This window comes from Neomonachus schauinslandi, chromosome 4, assembly GCF_002201575.2.
Source record: "Neomonachus schauinslandi chromosome 4, ASM220157v2, whole genome shotgun sequence".
NCBI classification, from domain to species: Eukaryota; Metazoa; Chordata; class Mammalia; order Carnivora; family Phocidae; genus Neomonachus; species Neomonachus schauinslandi.
The window spans coordinates 5,278,686-5,294,934 of NC_058406.1; the positions used below are offsets into that span (position 1 = coordinate 5,278,686).

General features: G+C 40.2%; 1 protein-coding gene across 3 annotated transcripts in view; it reads left to right on the forward strand.

Moving 5' to 3' along the window:
• The window catches only part of PER3 (period circadian regulator 3), a 58,878-nt gene that overhangs the window by 23,905 nt on the left and 18,724 nt on the right, over positions 1 to 16,249 (forward strand). For all 3 annotated transcript variants that reach the window (XM_044914375.1, XM_021684010.1, XM_021684012.1), the window contains exons 13-15: positions 5,862 to 5,994; positions 6,440 to 6,564; positions 6,799 to 6,966. In XM_044914375.1, coding sequence (XP_044770310.1) covers positions 5,862 to 5,994; positions 6,440 to 6,564; positions 6,799 to 6,966 — 426 coding nt within the window. The remainder of the gene's footprint in view (positions 1 to 5,861; positions 5,995 to 6,439; positions 6,565 to 6,798; positions 6,967 to 16,249) is intronic.

Consider the following 16,249-nt stretch of genomic DNA (forward strand, 5'->3'; position numbering starts at 1 on the left):
AGGGGGGGGGGGGGGGGGGGGGGGGGGCTGTATATTGCCAGCAGATCCATTCTATGAGAAACACTAAGGGAATTTCTAAAGGTGGAAGGAATATGGTACCAGATGTAAAACTTGAATCGACACAAATGAAAAGCACTGGAAACAGAATGAAGAAATTTTATTTTTTACTTATTTTTGATTGCCCTAGAAGGTAACTGACTGAAGCAGAAATACTCTCCTGCATTTATGACCTATGTAAAAATACTATAAAGGATCAGGAGAGGCACTGGGAATGTGCTGCTATGGAGTCCTTACACCAGAAGCAATATGTTATTTGAGGGTAGAAACTGATTCCTTAAAGGTATATGTTGTGAACTTTAGAACAATTATTAGAATTCATTTTTAAAGAAGTATAAATAATGTTAGTAGAGGAGACAAAGCGGAATTTAAAACATTTTATGCAAAATGAATCAGAAAAGAAACAAAAACCCAGATGGAATAAATGGAAAACAGCTAGCAAAGTTGCATACTTTTAATTCAGCTGTTTCCGTAATCACATTAAATGTGAATGTTCTCAGTGTACCAGCTGGAAGACTGACATTATCAGTTGGATGAAAAAAGGTAAGAAGCAGCTGCATAGTATCTACAAGAACCCATTTTGCAAATAAAAACATAGGTTAAGAGCAAAAGGTTAGAAAAGATATCCATGCTAACAGGGATCCAAAGAAAGCTGAAAAGCTGTATTAATATCAGGTAGTGTAGACTTTAGGACAAGGAACATTACCAGGGTTTCAGACGGATATTGCATGACAACAGAGGGGTTGATTCTCTGAGAGCAGGTAACAGTCCTAAAAGGTTATACACCTAACATCAGAGCTTCAAAATACATGAAGTAAACACTGATAAAGACTTTGAGAAATAAATCTGCAGTGGTAGTTAGAGACTGTAACACACCTCTCTGTGTAATTGATAAAACAAGTGGACAGAAAATCAGTAAAGATGTAGAAGACCTGAACAGCACTGTCAACAAAATTGGCCTAATGGACATTGATGGAACACTCCAATCAACAACAACATGATGCTTATTTTTCTCAAGGGCACATGGACTATTCATTAAGATAGACCTTATTCTGGGCCATAATACGAGCCCTATCAGTGTTTTAAAAATATAAATCATAACAAATATATTCTCTGACCTAATGGATTAAACTAGGAATCAGTAACAGGAAGGCTTATCTAGAAAATTCACAAATGTTGGGAAATTAAAGAACACACCTCTGAATGACCCACAGGTCAAGGCCTTAAGAGAAGTAAAAACATTTTGAACTGAATGAATTGGAAAAAAAAACAAAAAAATCGTGGAATGCAGCTAAAGCAGTGCTTAAAGGGAGATTTATAGGATTAAGTGATTATATGGGAAAAAGAAGAAAGGTCTCAAATCAATAATCTAAGCTTTCTCCTTAAGAAACAATAGCAACGGGGCGCCTGGGTGGCTCAGTCGTTAAGCGTCTGCCTTCGGCTCAGGTCATGATCCCAGGGTCCTGGGATCGAGTCCCACATCGGGCTCCCTGCTCGGCGGGTAGCCTGCTTCTCCCTCTCCCATTCCCCTTGCTTGTGTTCCTGCTCTCGCTCTCTTTCTCTCTGTCAAATAAATAAATAAATAAATCTTAAAAAAAAAAAAAAAGAAACAATAGCAAGAAGAGCAAATTAAATCCAAGCTAAGCAGAAGGAAAGAAATCATAAAAACCACATTATCGATGGAATCGAGAACAGAAATCAATAAGAGATAATTAATGAAATCAAAAACTGATTAAGAATAAAATTAAAAACCTTTGGCCATACCAAACAAGAAAAGAAGACAGAAATGCTCACTATTGGGAATGAAAAACCCCACAGATGTTAAAGAGAATACAAACAACTCTATTCCCAAACTTTGGTCTATTAATATCTTGAAAGAAAGAACCTATTAGAACTCAGTGAAAAAGAAATAGGTAGCTAGAATAGACTTATGTGTATTACAGATACTGAATTTGAAGTTAAACACCTTCCAAAAAGAATTTTAGGCCCAGCTGATTTTACTGGAGAATTCTATCAAACATTCAAGGAAGAAATAATGCCAGTTTCTACATAATCTTTTTCAGAAAATAGAAGACAGAAGAAAATAGAAGAAGGACGTTTGGAAAGGAAACTCCCAGACTCCTTTTATGAGACCGTTACTACCCTAATACTGAAACAAGATAAAGACAGTTCCAGGAAACCCCAGGCCAGGATCCCACATCAATATATTTGTAAAATCCCCAATTATATATCATCAAATCAAATCCAGCAAAGCATAAAAAGGAGAAATATATCAAAACCAAGTATGATTTATCCTAGGAATGCAAGGCTGGTTCAGTATATGAAAGTCAGCCACATTTATTCACCATATTAACAATAAAGAAGACAAACCCAACAGGTTATTTTAATAGATGGAGAAAAAGCCTGTGACAAAATTCAACATCCACACATGATAAATGCTCAAAAATTAGAAGTAGAAAAGGGATTTCATTAACCTAACAAAAAAGGCATCTACAGAAACCTATAGCTAATGTTTATGCTTGATGGTAAGAGAATGCTTTCACCCTCACCTGGAGAACAAGTCAAGGGTATCCACTCACCATGTCTTAACATCAAACTGGAAGTCCTGTGCCCAGTGCAATAGGCAAGAGAAATAAAAGGCATAATAGATTGGAAAGGAAGAAATAAAACTCTCTTCACAGATGACAGGATTGTCTACATAGAAAAATTCTAAAGCATCTACAAAAAAAGCTACTGATGTTAGCAAGGTTACAAGATACATGGTCAGTATGTAAGATCAATTAAAGTTCTGTGTACTAACAAGGAACATTTGGACCAGAAATTTTTTTTAAACTACCCAAAACTGAAATTCTTAGATAAAAAAATCCAACAGAATATGTGAAACAATACATATACAGAAAACTTCAAAACACTGATAAAAGAAAAACTTTAAAATAAAAAGTACTAAGTAAATGACAAGATACATCAGGTTCATGGTTTGGAACACACGATGTTGTTGTCAGTTCTCCCCAGCTTGATCTATACATTCAATGTCATTCCAAGTAAACTCTCAGCAGTTTTTTCTATGGGGGGGGAAAAAAAAACTAAAACAGCCAAAACGATTTTGAAAAAGAGTAACAGTGTTGGAGGACTCACTCCATCTGATTTCAAGACTTAGATGTGAAGCCACCATAATTAACACAGTGTGATACTGGTGAAAAGATCAGTGGACAAATTAGAGAGTCCCAAAACAGACCTGCACAAATACAGTCAGTTTTTGAGGTGCAAGATCAAGTCAGTGGATAATAGGTAAACTTTCCAAAAAAACAAACAAAAAAATGGTACCGTACAATGAGACATCCACATATGTAAAAAATGAACCTCAACACATAGCTCACATATTGTACAAAAGTTAACTCAAAATTGGTCATAGACCTAAATATAAAACTTAAAACCACAAACTTCTAGAAGAAAACTTAGGAGAAAACCTTTGTAATCTTGGGTTTGGCAAAAAAGTTACTAGATATGACATCAAAAGTGTGATCTGTAAAAAAAAAAGAAAAATTGATGAGGTGGACTTTATCAAAATTAAAAACTTCTCCTTGAAAGACATTGGTAAGACAATGAAAAGACAATGTAATATAGACAGAATAAAAAATTCATATCCAGAATATGTAAAAGACTGTCAAAATTCAATAATAAGATAATCCATTCAAAAAATGGTCAAGAGATCTGACACTTTTCCAGTGAAGTACACACAGATGGCAAATAACATGGGAAACGACACTCAGTCTCAGTCATTATGAAGTTAAAACCACATGAGATACCATCACACACCCATTAGAATGGCTAAAAGTAAAAGAAAAAATACTGGCAATATCACGTTCTGGCAAGAATGAGGAGTAACCGGAGCCCTCAGGCAGTACTGAAGGCAATGTGGGATTGTACAGCCACTTAAGTTTGGCAGTTTCTTATAAATTAAACATACTCTTTACCGTATGACTCAGCAATTCCATTCTTATTTACTCAAGCAAAAGAAAAACTCAAATTCACACATAAACTTGTCTGTGTATGTTTATCACACGTCGTTTGTACTCATCCAAAATTGGAAACAACCTAGGTGTCACTCAACAGGTGAATGGATATATGTAACCAATTTTTAAGCATTTTTAAATGTCCAGTTTGGTGGCGTTAAGTCCATTCACCACTAGGTGAAAGTGTAAGAGAAACAGGATATTTGCATGGCCTCAAAATGTGCCTTTGAAATTACATCATGTATTACATGTAAAATAGTAACTTTACGTGGAGGAAACCTGGCAGACAGCACCTTAACCAGTGATCAAGACTGACACACCAACAGTAAACATGTCAAGGTCATGTCCTCCTGGCTGAGGCACTGAGAAGGGCATAGCACCTCTGCAGGACTCTTCCCCAAGATGCACACCCTCAACCTCATCATGATGGAACATCAGGGAAACTCAAGTTGAGGGGCATTCCCACAGAATTCCTGTCCTGTACGCCTCACAAGAGTTGAGATCGAGAAAGACAAGGAAAGACAGACACTGACAGCTGAAATCACCATGAGACCCCAGGTTGGACCCTGGAGCAGAAAATGACATTTCACGGAGAGGCGGGTGACATCCACATAGGCTGTAGTTCAGTAGCTGTGCGCACTGTGCATTTCCTAGTTTCATTCTTTCTGTTAATAGTTCTGTAAGATGTTACATTAGTGGAAGCAGGGTGGAAGGTATTACAGGAACTCTCCTGTTTCTGTAACCCTCTTCAAGGTTAAAATTATGTAGAAATTACAAGTATAGGAGCTCCTGGCTGGCTCGGTTGGTGGAGCGTGCGACTCTTGATCTCAGGGTCATAAGTTCAAGCCCCCTATTGGGTGTAGAGATTAAAAAAAATCTTAAAATAATTTTTTTTAAGTTTAAAAGTTAATGAGTGACAGTTAAGCAGGCCTTTTTCTGTAATCCCCTCTGGAAATGGAGCGCCGTCTTCCAGGCAGCTAAGATGACCTTCACTAACAACGACAATGGTAGCTAAGTCAGCCTCTCAGCAGCGTTTGACGTGACTGGTTCCTCTTTCCTGAAACTCATTTCCCGGCTTGGTTTCCGCGATGCCATGTTGGCGGACTCTCCCTTACCTTTCTTTTTTAGTCTCCATTCTTGGCTCATCATTCTCCACATGAGGTTGAAGTTCATCAGGGTTCCAACCTGAGGTCTTGTGTCTTCTCTCTGTACCCCTGCCATCCAGTATGGTAGCTACTAGCCACACTCTAAATTCAAATTAGTTACAAATAAATAAAACTTAAAATTCAGTTCCTTGGTTGCTGTAGCCACATTGCAAAGTGCTTAATGGCCACCTGTGGTGTTGGTGGCCACCGTGCTGGACAGCACAGATGAAGGGCAATTCTGTCACTGCAGAAAGTCTTGTTGGACACAGGTCTACAGGGCAGTGCCTGGCGCTTCACACGGTGTCTGGTCACCCCACCCCCAGTGATGCCAACATTGGTCAGTTGGCAGGTAGTGTTGGCTCAGTATCATGAAGTCCCCATCAGCCTTCCACCTGATAGTTTTATTATTAATCTTTGCCTGCAATGTTTGTTTCATTCCTTTTTTGTAAAAAAAGGAATCATTCATGTAATCATTCCGTATGGATATCTTGCTGTATTGGTGCATTTTTTTAGATCTGAGCTCATCTTTAATAGCTACTTAATATTCTCTTGAATGTATACATGCTAAAGGACCTGATCTAATTGTGTTGGATAAGTTCTTAGGCATATAATATTTTTAATCATGTATCCTTTTGTTATGTTTCAGATGAACAGAAGGCCCCATCTGCCGTCCAGACATTGAAAAACAATAGCGTGCCCATGGAGTCCTTTGAAAACTGGAGAGAAGACCAGCATAGCCCATCCTATCAGCAAATAAACTGCATTGACAGTGTTATCAGGTGTGAGACACAAGTTTTGAGAACATGTCTGTTTTTCCAAAAGCACACATCGCCATTGTAAGCACACACCTTACATCATTTTTAATATTGGTTGTCTTGATTTTTCACTCTAAGTCAATAGATATTTATGGAGTGCCTACTTACATATAGTTTATAATAAATTGAACATTTCAGGGGATGCAAAAAAATTGGAAGATGGATCCCTTCTTTGAAGGAGCCATGGTGTGGTTGAGAAGACAAGACCTTGATCATAAAAATTAAATGAGGCAAGATTTGGAGATCAACTCAAGGTCACAGTAAAAGAGATACGACAGGCCAGTGATTGAGGCTGGGATGGTCAGGGAAGACCTCATCAAAGAAGAGAGTACAAAGTACCCACACAGAAATGGGAAGTGGCAGAGTTAGGGGACAGGCGGGCATGCATGACCTAATTCTGTTGTTGCAGATACTTGAAGAGTTACAACATTCCAGCTTTGAAAAGAAAGTGCATATCCTGTACCAATACAACCTCTTCATCCTCAGAAGAAGACAGACAGAACCACAAGGCAAATGATGCCGAAGCCTTGCACGGTAACACGGATGCCCTTCTAGCTAGACAGATGACGATTACAAAGCCATCCCTTTCTGTTTCTAAGTTTTTGTCTTTACTTATTTTGTTAATCACAAACAAGCCTAGTTTCATATTGCTCCTTTATGGCCAGTAGGTTTTAGCCCATCAGTTACAAACATCTGCAAATTGAGTCTTTAACATACGTTTCCCGTGGGGATTTTTCTTTTCATTGTCAATTTCTCTTGTGCCCCCAGCTGTGTCTCAGAGCCCACCCGGAGCTAACCTGGAGATGCCGACTGCCGGGCGGGCCGCACACGTTGCAGGAGGCGCTCCGCGGACACTGGCCCCCGAGGCGCTGAGCCTGGGCTCCCGTGTGAGCAGCGACAGCAGCACCATCGGTCATGCCCCACCCCCAGAGTCAGGTGCCACGTTTACCTTCTGCTCTCCAGTGCACTCGGTGTGAAATACACTACCGTGAGAGAACAAAAGCCCTTAACACCAGTTACTTAGGAATGACTTCTTAAATTATAATTATGTTTTCCTTTCTTTGACTTAGTTAAAGTACTTTTGGAAATATCCTCATGTTTGTATGGGTTACATAGTTGGGACTGTATTTCTAAGTCATTGTCACTTGTCACATCAGCTGATGTGTGGGAAGCACTTAGAAACAGTACCTGATAACATAGTAATAAGTCCTCAGTTAGTGTTAACTATCACTGTTGAAGTTTCCTGTGGGGCTGCATTAGGTCACTTTGTTGCTGCCCTTGAAAGAAGGTGTCCTTGTCAAACTTTGACTGTGGTTGTGACTAGATTGACCATATATACGTCCAGATTTTTGTATTGGCCTGATGACAATGAGGAGAGTGTGTTTAAAACTCTCTTCCTTTTAACAGCATAATGACTTGGTAAATTATTCTGATGTCTTCTTTTTGTTCCTTTTTACTGCCTCCTGTCCTTTGACTTTGTTGTTATAACAATTTGGTGGATGAAGAACTGGCGACCAAGGCGTTAAATCAGGTTTTCGGTTCTCTCTCATTTCTCTTTGCTAGTCTTCAGTGGCAGATTCGTAAACGTGTTGAGCTATTACTCTGTGCCGCCATCTGTCCTGAGTCCTTCATAAGAATTAACTCACTTGATCCTCACACTGACCCTTGGAGATGGAGAGTATAGTATTGACAGGTGGGCTGGGCGTCATTGAGAAGACACAAGAGTCACAGCTGTTGTGAGATTAGATTATGTTTCTAATGAACTGAAAATAGTTTTATCGGAGCTGAGCTAGCCCCTCAGGAAGGGGCAGATGCACATTTTTTAGTGTCCCTTTCTTAACACTTTTGATTCCCATGTGGACATACAGCTGCCAGTGCCAGCCCTCACAGGGTGGGTCTCACCCAGTGGCGAAAGAATTTTTTGGTTATGCCTCTAAACTTCTTGTGCTCTGGTGTATATTACCATTCTGAAAGAACTCATATTGAAGTCTCTAAGTTTTCCTTTAAGGGAATATTTACTGATAATTGTTTCTCCTGATCTTAAACCAGTCTCAGCATCGCGGGGCCCATCTTTATTCCAAGGACAGGAAACAGAATCAGGGGATCTGTAGAGTATCCATGTATCTTGTACTGTCTGGAAAGCCTATATTCCTGCAGCTTACACCGTGACTCTACTAATGAGTGGGGTCTGAGGACTGTGACCACAAACGCATTTCCCTGCCAGTCATGATCTCCATTATGTATACGGAGCAGTTAAGGCACAAACAGGTTAAGTCCCTTAACTTGCCCAAAGTCACACAGCAGATGAGTGGCAGACTAGGGAATCATAAGTAGTCTCCGGAAACCATTCCATTAACACATGTTTTTGAATCTGTAGTAGGGTCAAGTTGGAGTGTAAAATAAAGCCAAGAGATAAATTAAAATGTAATTTTAAGAAACACGCAAATAAACCTGGGGCATCTGGGTGGTTCAGTCAGTTAAGCATCTGACTCTTGGTTTCAGCTCAGGTCATGATCTCAGGGGGTCGTGGGATCAAGCTCTGTGCTGGGTGTGGAGCTTGCTTGGGATTTTCTCTCCCTCCTCTCTCTCCCTCCCTCTGCCCCCACTCACACATGCACACTCTCTCTAAGAAAAAATAATAAACACACAAATAATCCAAAAGAAGGGCAGAAAAGGAGGAAGAGGGCAACAGCCATCACCACCGGAGGGAATATGTCATATTAATAATAATCACTCTAAACCCAACTATATCTACTCCCATTAAAAGGCAGAAATTGTCAGAACAGATAAAAAAAAAAAATCAAGACCCAACCGTATACTGTCTGGGCAGTATAGTTTAAATATAAATCCACAAATGGATTGAGAACAAATGGGGAAAGAGACACAATGCAAACGAGAAGCATAAGAAGGCTGGTGATCCAGTATGGTTCAGACTTCAAGACAGGGTCTTCCCAGAGACGCTTCATGGTGCCAGTTCATCAGGGAGACACGGCAATCAGAATACATTGTGCATATTTGCTACTAACAGAGCTTTCAAAATAGGAGGTAAAAATGGAAAGAGTTAAAGAGAGAAATAGAGGGCGCCTGGGTGGCTCAGTTGGTTAAGCGACTGCCTTCGGCTCAGGTCATGATCCTGGAGTCCCAGGATCGAGTCCTGCATCGGGCTCCCTGCTCGGTGGGGAGTCTGCTTCTCCCTCTGCCCCTCCCCCCTCTCATGTGCTCTCTCTCATTCTCTCTCTCTGAAATAAATAAATAAAATCTTAAAAAAAAAAAAAGAGAAATAGACTTTCTGTAACCATAGTTGAAGATTATAACACCCCTTCTGTGCAGTTGATAAAACATCTAGACAGTTAAATAAAATTAAAAAAAAAAAAAATCTAGACCGAAAATGAGTAAAGCAGATAATCTGAACAATGCTATCAACCACGTTGACCTAGTTGACCTTCAGGGAACACAGCACTTGATACCTGCACAATACGCATTCTCAAGCATACACGATATGTTCGTTGAGTTATAAAATACATTGGGCTGTCATATGTCTCAAATTTAAAATAATTCAATTAGGAATCAGTGAAGGCATCTGGGGTTAGAGTTTTCCTAGCTAAGTGTTTAACTGCAGATTCAGTTTCTGTCATAGACACAGGGCTGTTGAGGTTTTCTACTTGTTGAGTGAACTTTGTTAGTTTGTGTCTTTCAAAGAATTGGTGTATTTTGTGTACGTTGTCAGGTTTATTGGAATATAAGTGTTCATAATGTTCCTTTATTCTTCTTTTGACACGTGTATGATCTCTAATGATGCTCCTCTGTCATTTCTGAGGTTGGCACCTTCTGTCTTTCTTTTCTTTTTCCCCTGATCAGTCTGGCTAGAGTTTGATCAATTTGATTGGTCTTCTCAGAGAACCAGCTTACTATTGCACTGGCTTTGTTCGTTGTTTTCCTGTTCCCTACGTCATGGACTTCTGCTCTGGTCTTTGTTATTTCCTTTCTTCTGCTTACTTTGGTTTTATCTTGCTCTTCTCTTTCCAGGTTCTCAATATGGAGGGTGAAATAATCGATTTCAGACATTTTTCTTTCCTACTGGATTTTAGTACAAATGTTCTTTTTACCTTTTGCTGCATTCCATGCATTTTGGTGGATTGTGTCATTTTCATCATGTTCTAATACTGACTACTACCCCCCAGCTGTCTCATTTGAAATCACTCATCATCATGTGTCTGTTATCGTACATTACTTCAGCACCACAGATTTGGGGGTTTTCCACAGCTCTGTTACTGATTTCTAATTTAATCCCATTGTGGTCAGAGAAAATACAGAACCTGAATTCTTCTATATTTGTCAAGCCTTGTTTTATGGTCTGTGATATGGTCTCTCTGGATGACTGTTCTGTGTGCACTGGGAAGAATGTTTATTCTGCTGCTGTTGGGTTGAATGTTCTGTGTAAACCAAGTCAGGGTAGTTGTTACTGTTGTTCAGATCCTGTCTGTCGTTACTAGGTTTCTCAGTACTAGTTCTGCTTCAGGAGAAGAACGGAAATCTCTGACCATAATTATGGATTTGTCTGTTTCTTCTAGCGATACTACTGGTTTTTGTTTCATGCATTTTGAAAGCACTCTTGTGCATAAATGTTTAGAAGCGTCATGTCTTCTTGATGAACTGGACTTTTTTGTCTTGTGAAATGACCTTCTTTATCCCTTGTACATTCTCTGCTGTAAAATACACTTTGTCAGGGTGCTGGGGGAGCTCAGTCAGTTAAGCCTTTGGCTCAGGTCATGATCTCGGGGTCCTGGGATCGAGGCCCGCATCAGGGTCCCTGCTCCTCAGGGAGTCTGCTTCTTCCTCTCCCTCTGCCTCTCCCCTCAGCTCATGCTCTCTCTCTGTCAAATGAATAAATAAAATCTTTTTAAAAAATAAAAAATAAAATACACTTTGTCTTGTATTAATGTATTCACTGCAGCATTTTTTTATTAGTACTAGCCATGTTGTATCTTTTCCACCTTTTTACTTTTAACCTGGGTATGTTAATATTTAGAGTGGGCTTTATTTTAGTGGTTGCTTTGGGGCTCATGGTATACACATTCAATTGTTCACAACCCATCTTCTGGAAATATTATACCACTTCATGTATAGCGTAAAACCCCAACAATAGGGTACTTTTGCTTCCCCCTTCTGGCCTTTGTTGGCTTATGTTTTCCTTTTACATATGTCGTAAATCTCACCCTATGCTGCTGCTGTTCTCGTGTAGGTGGTGGTTATCTCTTCACCTGTTTACCCATGTAGTTACCTCTTCCACTGCTTTTGTTCTGTTGTGTCGATTCATCTAGGATCATTCTCCTTCTCCCTGCATGAGTTCCTTGACTAGTTCTTTTCCCATGGGTCTAGTGGTGGTGAAGCCTTTCTGGTTTCGTGTGTCTGAAAATGTCTCTGTTGTCCCTTCCTGTTGTAAGGGTATTCTGCAGAGCATAGAATTCTGGTTGGCAATTTCATCGTTCAGTACTTTAAAGATGTTGCTCCACCGTCTTCTCAAGGCACTGTTTCCGACAAGGAATCTGCTGCTATCTTTGGTTTGTTTCCAGCACAGCTTCTCTCTGGCTGCTTGTAAGATGTCCTATCTCTCTCTCTCTCTCTTTTTTTTTAATATTTTATTTATTTGAGAGAAAGAGAATGAGAGAGAGAGAGCACGTGAGAAGGGGGAGGGTCAGAGGGAGAAGCAGACTCCCCACCGAGCAGGGAGCCCGATGCGGGACTCGATCCAGGGACTCCAGGATCATGACCTGAGCTGAAGGCAGTCGCTTTTAACCAACTGAGCCACCCAGGCGCCCCTCTTTTTTTTTTTTTAAAGATTTTATTTATTTATTTGCCACAGAGAGAGAGAGTGCAAGTGCACAAGCAGGGGAAGCAGCAGGCAGAGGGAGAAGCAGGCTCCCCACCAAGCAGGGAGCCTGATGTGGGGCTCGATCCCAGGACCCTGGGACCATGACCTGAACCGAAGGCAGATGTTTAACCCACTGAGCCACCCAGATGTTCTCTTTATCACTGATTTCCATGGTTTGAGTATGTTATGCCAAGATGCGCTGTCCTTCTGGTTCATCGAGCTTCTTGGATTTGTAGGTTTACAGTTTCCATCAAATTGAAAGTCTTCCCTCCCCTGTTTTTTCCAGTACTGCTTCTCTCTCCTCTTTTCCTGGGACTCCAGTTACATGTGTATAGGCCGCTTGCAGTTGTCCCATAGTCCACTGATGCTGGGTTCAGTTTTCCAGTCTTTTTTTGTTTTCCCTCTAAGTTTGATTTTGGATAGGCTCCTGAGGCGTCTTCAAGTTCACGAATCTTTTCTAATGCAATACCTGTCACTTGTATTCCATTCAGTGTATTTCTTACCTCACGTATGGTAGTTTTCATTTCGAGAAGTCCTGTTCAGGTCTTTCTTTTGTTACATCTTCCATGTCTCTAACATGTTTGATCTTCCTGCTAGCAGTATGGAGTGTAGTATAGTAGCTATTAATGTCCCCGTCTCTGATTCGGACATCTCTGCTAGTCCCGAACTGGTTGACTGAGTTTTCTCCATCTTATGGGTTGTATTTTCCTTGCTTGTTTGCATGTCTGGCAGTTTTGGATTGGATGCCAGATATTGTGAATGGGTGCTAGTGAGTATCCATTCCCATAAATATAGACGAGCTTAATTCTGGGACCCAGCTAAGTTACTTGGAAATAATTCGATCCTTTTCAGATTCATTTGGCAGAACTAGAGCGGTGTGTAGTCTATGGCTAATTACTGTCTGCTACTGAGGCAAGGTCCTTCTGAGTACTGTACCCAGTACCCCGAGAGTTAGGAGATTTTCTAGTCTGGCTGACAGGAGCACATGCTCTTCTCCGCATAGTGTGAGTTTCAGTGATTGTTTCTTCTCTTCCTCCTCCTGTGAGTGCACTGGTGAATACTCCAGGGGGTTCTCTTTGGCTCTGTGGAGCCCACTCTCTGCAGCTCTCCTCCCCAGTACTCTTCCCTGAAAACTCTAGCCACCGACCAGACTCTTCAGCTCTGCCTCTTCAGCTGGGGGGGTTCGCAGGCTCCAGCTGGTTTCCCCACCCTGCACCTCAGAAACTCTCAAGGCAGTAGGCTGGGGCAGCCCCAGGGCTCACCTCGTTTGTTTTCCCTCCCTCAGGGGTCACTCTTTTGTTCACTGATGTTCGGTGTTTTGGAGCTTATTGGTTCATATGTTTTGTCCATTTTCTTAGTTGGTTCAGGCAGGAGGGTAAATCCAGTCCCTTTTACTCCATCGTGGCTGTGCTGTGTTGATTTAAACGAATTAGAGTCCACTTCTGGAAGTGGAGTGGGGCACACAAACCCACACCGCCTGGAGACTGCACAGAGGGGAGAGGTGGAAGGGATGTTGTGGGGAAGCCCACCACTGTGTCCACCGTGAAATCTCTTGTACTTGGGAGAAGTAATGTTTAGAAGCAACTAAAAGTCTGTCTACCGGTGTTTACTTTAATAAATTGTGGTATACACATGAAATGGAAGCCCTATGATACAGAAAAAGTGTAAGACAGCTGCCATGGTACTGGTAGAAGGGACACCATTAAGTGAAGAAAACACACTATAGATAGTGTACATATTACATGCCTCTGAGGTAAAAGTCTATATTCATGCTTCTTTATAGGTGCATAAACTGAACTGATAAGAAAATGAAAGAAATGGTTTTCTGTGAGGAAAATCAAGAACTAGGCACATAGTAGACAGGAGTGGGAAGGATTTACTGACTGCCTTTTCAAGGCTTTTTGATTTTTGAACCCCATGAATATATTACAGATTTGTAAAATTAATTCAAAGATAAAAAACATTTGGAATAATCTAAGAAGATAAAATATTTACAATAAGATTTTAATAAATATGTATGTACACACTGAGTGTTACAACTCTATACAATGTATATACAAGTGTACAAAAAGTATAAAGAAAGGTAGAAAAAGTAAAACCAATTTATTTGCTAGGTTGATGAAGTTTTATATTCCAGCTGTTGTAATAATGGTTGTAAGAATTTATTGAAAAGCAATTAAATTAGTGAAAATAAATAAATGCAAATAATTGGTAGCAATTAAGATGAAATCTATCGAAGATCAACAAGGAAATAAGGACTTTGAATGACACACTGGACCAGGTGGACTTCACAGATATATTCAGAACATTCCATCCCAAAGCAACAGAATACACATTCTTCTTGAGTGCACATGGAACATTCAGAATAGATCACATACTGGGTCACAAATCAGGTCTTCAACTGGTACCAAAAGATTGGGATCATTTCCTGCAATTTTTGGACCACAATGCTTTGAAACTAGAGCTCAATCACAAGAGGAAATTTGGAAAGAATTCAAATACATGGAGGCTAAAGAGTATCCTACTGAAGCATGAATGGGTCAACCAGGAAATTAAAGAAGAATTCATGGAAACCAATGAAAATGAAAACACAACTGTTCAGAATCTTTGGGATGCAGCAAAGGTGGTCCTAAGAGGGAAGGTATATAGCAATACAAGCCTTTCTCAAGAAACAAGAAAGGTGTCAAATACACAACCTAACCCTACACCTAAAGGAGCTGGAGAAAGAAAGCCTCACCCAGCAGGAGAAAAGAAATAATAAAGATTAGAGTAGAAATCAATGAAATAGAAACCAAGAGAACAGCAGAACAGAACAACAAAGCTAGGAGCTGGTTCTTGGAAAGAATAAGATCAATAAACCTCTAGTCAGACTTATCAAAAAGAAAAGAGAAAGGACCCAAATAAATAAAATCACAAATGAAAGAGGAGAGATCGCAACCAACACCAAAGAAATACAAACAATTATAAGAAAATATTATGAGCAACTATATGCCAACAAATTAGGCAATCTGGAAGAAATGGATGCATTCCTAGAGATGTACAAACTACCAAAACAGAAACAAGAAGAAATAGAAAACCTGAACAGGCGCCTGGGTGGCTCAGTTGGTTAAGCGACTGCCTTCGGCTCAGGTCATGATCCTGGAGTCCCAGGATCGAGTCCCACATCGGGCTCCCTGCTCGGCGGGGAGTCTGCTTCTCCCTCTGACCCTCCCCCCCTCATGCTCTCTCTCATTCTCTCTCTCTCTCTTTCTCTCAAATAAATAAATAAAATCTTTAAAAAAAAAAAAAGAAAGAAAAAGAAAACCTGAACAGACCCATAACCAGCAAGGAAATTGAAACAGTAATCAAAATTCTCCCAACAAACAAGAGCCCAGGGCCAGATGGCTTCCCAGGGGAATTCTACCAAACATTTAAAGAAGAATTAATACCTACACTTCTGAAGCTGTTTCAAAAAATAGAAATGGAAGGAAAACTTCCAAACTCTTTCTGTGAGGCCAGCATTACCCTGATCCCAAAACCGGACAAAGACCCCACCAAAAAGGAGAATTACAGACCAATATCCCTGATGAACATGGATGCAAAAATTCTCACCAAAATACTAGCCAATTGGATCCAACAGTATATTAAAAGGATTATTCACCACAACCAAGTGGGATTTATTCCTGGGCTGCAAGGGTGGTTCAGCATCCACAAATCAATCAATGTGATGCACTACATCAATAAAAGAAAGGACAAGAACCATAAGATCCTCTCCATTGATGCAGAAAAAGCGTTTGGCAAAGTACAGCATCCTTTCTTGATTAAAACTCTTCACAGTGTAAGGATAGAGGGAACATCCCTCAATCTCATAAAAGCCATATATGAAAAGCCCACAGCAAATATCATTCTTAATAGGGAAAAACAGAGCTTTTCCCCTAAGATCAGGAGCATGGCAGGGATGTCCACTATCACCACTGCTGTTCAACATAGTACTAGAAGTCCTAGCCTCAGCAGTCAAGACACCAAAAAGAAATAAAAGGCATCAGAATCAGCAAAGAAGTCAAACTCACTCTTCTCAGATGACATGATACTCTATGTGGAAAACCCAAAAGACTCCACCCTAAAATTGCTAAAACTCATACAGGAATTCAGCAAAGAGGCAAGATATAAAATCAATGCATTTCTATTCAGAAATCAGTTGCATTTCTATACACTGAGACAGAAGAAAGAGAAATTAAGGAGTCAATCCCATTTACAATTGCACCCAAAACTATAAGAAGATACATAGAAATAAACCTCATCAAAGAGACAAAGAATCTATGCTCAGAATACTATAGAACACTTGGGCAAGAAATTGAGGAAGACATG